Source organism: Marmota marmota, unplaced genomic scaffold (genome assembly GCF_001458135.2).
Source record: "Marmota marmota marmota unplaced genomic scaffold, marMar, whole genome shotgun sequence".
Classification (NCBI taxonomy): Eukaryota; Metazoa; Chordata; class Mammalia; order Rodentia; family Sciuridae; genus Marmota; species Marmota marmota.
In genome coordinates, this window is record NW_026000299.1 from 1 (window position 1) to 4,461 (window position 4,461).

At 31.9% G+C, this 4,461-nt stretch overlaps 1 protein-coding gene across 1 annotated transcript; it reads right to left on the reverse strand.

The window, feature by feature from the left end:
* Window positions 1-68: 68 nt before the first annotated feature.
* Window positions 69-4,414, reverse strand: LOC107134522 (zinc finger protein 711). The gene is made up of 3 exons (XM_015476613.2): window positions 4,366-4,414; window positions 2,984-3,127; window positions 69-2,502 (listed from the first exon to the last, which is right to left on the reverse strand). The coding sequence occupies exon 3, from the start codon at window positions 2,405-2,407 to the stop codon at window positions 1,325-1,327; it is 1,083 nt and encodes a 360-aa protein (XP_015332099.2). The 5' UTR covers window positions 2,408-2,502; window positions 2,984-3,127; window positions 4,366-4,414; the 3' UTR covers window positions 69-1,324.
* Between the last annotated feature and the right edge of the window lie 47 nt (window positions 4,415-4,461).

Below are 4,461 nucleotides of genomic sequence, written 5' to 3' on the forward strand. Positions count from 1 at the left end.
AAAAAAAAAAAAAAAAAAAAAAAAAAAAAAAGAAAAGTGAACATTATTTGAAACACAAAGCCACAATATAGCATGAAGTAAAATTACATTTTAATTATGTTGAAGAGCTGAATGTAAACATGAAGCAACTAAAACTTAAAAGTACACATCATATGCATTACATTTATGAACAGGGTTTTCATTAAAATTTCCCTAAACCAGCTTTTAATATAAGCGCCATTTTGATTTGCAGCATGCTAACACAAAGCGTTGTTAAAGGGATGCATATTTTAAATTTATACACTGTAAACTGAATATCCACCTCCAAACTCTATTGGCAGTATATTGTTCTGTTAAATACCACACAAATACTGCCTCATATTGAAAATGCATGTTAATAACATGGTATATAGATTTTTTAAATCAAAAATTTCAATAATGGCATAAAATTGCACCTTTAAACATTAAAGCAAGTAAGACTAGAATAATCATACTTGCTAAGACGCCCTAAAAAAACCTCTAAACATTATATTTAAGAAAAGTGTTCTCTCAGTTTAATCTTTAGATCATTAAGAAATATAGTGCTGATTTTGTTTGCAACACTACAGTTGCATCCATTTTAGAAAGCCACATTTGACTCAAATATACTTTTGTCATATATGCCGTACAGAACAATAAAGTTGAACATCAGAAAAAAAAAGGGAAGTTTAGTCCTTAGACTTTACCCTAGATTTCAGCACAGAATGCTGTATTTTAAACATCCTATCCTGTGATAAAATATTAGCTGCTCTGAAATTCTTTTAATAGTACTGAATCAATCTAACCTGTTTTTCAGTGAAATTTATTTGAATGAACACACAAAACTTTTTCCTTTTCTGGAATTCAATTTCCAGGTACAATATAAAAGGCTCAATGACTAAATGACTGATGGATGACTGTATTTTATTTCCCTACCCCATTTCTAAAATTGCATAAAAGTGAGGCTTGCTTGCTAAAGCAAAGCATTGCTAAAACTCCTCAAATATGTGTTCTCTTTTCAGAAACATTTGTCTCTAGTATGATCAGCCAATAAGGTATTTGTCTTTACTTTTCCCCTTTGCAATTTAATTATGCATATAATATTATTAAATAGACATTTAAGTTTTTGCTAAAACAATTCTAAATTCATTATGTAATTTTCAAAGGGCTATGAGATTCCCCTGTCAATTCAAATATTTTAAGATCTTTAATACAAAGAATGTAAAGTTATGGTTTAATATCAAGCTTTGAAACCAGATAAAACAGATTTTCCTCCAAAGTGGCATATCTTATTTTGTAAATAGCTTCTTTCTTTATATTGATATAATTATATAAGAGCCTCTTTGTGGTGCCTCATAATATGCTGATTTTTTTCTGATGGTCTTCGAAATCCTTTCTTGCAGAATTCACACCTGTGTGGATAGTCTTTTGTATGAATTGAGATCACATGTCGTTTAAAGCCAGATGCATCTGTAGTGCTGTATTCACAATACTCACATTGGTAAATCTTCCTTCCAGTATGGGTCTTCATATGCTTTTTGAGCTCATTTTGCTGTCTGAACCCTCTCTTGCACCTTTTACATTTCAATGACTGATCCTTAGTATGAACTGAAAGGATATGACCACTAAGAATGAATGGATCTGATGTCTTAAAGTCACAGTGCCTACACTGATGAATCTTCCTACCCTTATGAATATCACTATGCTTTTTGAGCTCAGAAGGACGATGAAAACCTTTATCACAGACCTCACATTTGTGAGGAAAATCCTTGGTATGGACAGATATGATGTGCCGCTTAAGGTCACTTGAGTTGGTGCTCTTATGATCACAATGAGGACACTGGTGTGTCTTATGTCCTTGAAACAAATCCAGATGGCGTTGAAGCTCCCTTTCATCACCAAATGCTTGGGGACAATGCTCACATTTATATGGCAAATTGTTTCCATGTTTAGACTTAATGTGAGTTTTCAGATTTGATTGATCTGCACACCTGAAGACACAATACTGACATTGATATGGCTTCTCACCAGTATGGGTTCTCATATGTTTCTTGAGTTCAGAAGGATGGCGAAAACCCTTCCCGCATTCAACACAAACATGAGGAAAATTCTTGCTGTGAACAGCCAGCAAATGTCTGTTCAACAGTCCTTGTTCTGCAGTTTCATAGTCACAGTATTTGCACTTGTGCATCTTCGGCTCCTTGTCTCTTAAAATAAGCTTATTTGAACTCAGTGGACTAGCCTCTCTGTATCTTCTCGTGTATTCTGTAAATTCATGTGTTTTGTCAACTTTATTTATAAGCTTATGGCTTTCTAAGTGGTTATGGAAACTTACTTTCTTGTTAGTTGTAAAGTCACAATCTGTACACTGATATTTTTTTCTCATCAAATGATCAGGATGATTCTTCATGTGTCTTTTTAAGAATCCCCTGGATTTAAACTTTTTTGTGCAAATATGGCAAGGGTATACTGTCAGGGGCTGTCCATCAGGACCTATTATAACAGCTAGGTAAAAAAAATAAAGGAAATTTGACATTTGGTCAGACTGTTTTAAAGGATTTTACAACAAAGGTGACAAAACTAGCTGATATTCACTATGTGAAAACTATATTAGTTGAATAAAATCCTACAAGATAAAATGCAAATGAAAAGAAATTTATGGTAAAGTAGCTCACTGGAAAGAAATGAGTGGCACATTTTACTATAGACCACTCACCTGTCAAAATGCTAACATCATATATATATTTTGAAAACCAGAATTTGACAACCTTTAATTAAATCAACTTGAAAATTCTCTTTAAAAGGAGCAGACAAGCATAGTTTTATTACATATCAGTCTCACATTGTAAAAAACAATTATCTATATAATACACAAACAGGAACATGGGAAGTATGACTACCTGTAAGCAACAGATTTTTTTCTTTGGTTATAAAAAATAATTGCACATCTCCAATTATTATGATATTCATAGAGCAGAGTATTTACCTGTTTGCCACTGCCTTGTTTCTCCCTTTCTCCTCTTCTTGGATTTCTGTTTAAGTACTTTGTTTGTATTAATGCTATCACAAATTTGAAGGTACTGTGCTGCTGTACTACTTCTGTTTTCTAATGTTGAATCCAAAGTATTTCCTGGAAAAAATCAACACACTTTAAAACACATAGCATTACACTTTTTTGGTTTTGTTAAATTACTACAAATGACATGGTACCAAGTTGCCTTTGCAGTAGTGAATTTCAATTCATTCTCATTCTCTTTTTTTCCTCTCTCACCGTTGTATACATGTAAACACTTTGAATAGGATATCACATGAAATTAATGTCAAAATATATCACTTTAATCATCCTAAAAGAAGAAACCGATGAGATACATGTAACATAAGAAACTGAATTTTAGGACCCTGTTAAAAATCTTGTCATCAGACCAATTTCTCACCAAAGGTAGCTAATAAAATCATAGTGATTTAGCAAGAAATATACATATATCAGTGAAGGAATATAATCATGGTAACTATATGTAATGCATGAAAAATTAAACCTCTTATATATGTGCTTTAGAATAGTATACTTGATGTGATGGGTATTAAGGTAGGTTTTAGAGATTTAAATAACTGTGGCAGGCAATTTGCCACAATTTCAGTGGAATCAGTGCATAGGGAATAAAATCCTTAATACAACTTCAGTTCTCACAAATCTATTGTGGTGCTATGCGATTTAATTTAAAACTGTAGATCTATAAAACTCTCAGGTTAGCTTGTATACTGCAATATACAAATATCATCAATTTCTGTGAAATCTACATTTAAGTTTAGATAGTCAAATTCTTCCCAAAGGTAGAAATAGAACAATGAAACAGTTTGTCATGAGGAAAAGCCACCTTGAGAAAGAAAAAAAATGAACCACAAAATACTACTTAGAGTGAATTAAAACTAAGAAAAAAAACCTGTGCTCACACATGGATTTTATATAACTGTTATAAATTGATCTCTCTAGCTCTCTCTGTTTGCCATCTAACTTAAGAAAACAGTTCCACTCAAGAAAGACATTAACAAATGACTGATATCATGAACACACTTTTACTTTTCTGCCCAAATAATTTGTATTTTATAATTTTTCCACAGCAGCCTTTTATGGCCAGTGTGGTAAACTCTGTATCTTGAGGGAATGAAATGCATTCACTGATTAACTCCCATTATATCCATATGTAAATTAATTTCCCAAAGAAGCAAATTCCTATGTAACTATATTAGGTATGACCAGGCAAGTAATAATCCAACAAATGTTTCTGCAGATTCAAACTATTCTTTACTTACCAAGCAGTATATAAAGCCAGATATTTAACTTATATCTTATATAAAATGTTCTCTCACCTGATGCTTGACAATCTTCATACCTTCGGGAAACTCTTCTTTCATCTCCTAAAAAAAAAAAAAAAAAAAAAAAAAAAAAAAAAAAAAAAAAAAAAA

Bases quoted from the DNA above. Each gene is read 5' to 3' on its own strand.
- LOC107134522 (XM_015476613.2), bottom strand. From the start codon at position 2,407: ATGAAGAATCATCCTGATCATTTGATGAGAAAAAAATATCAGTGTACA.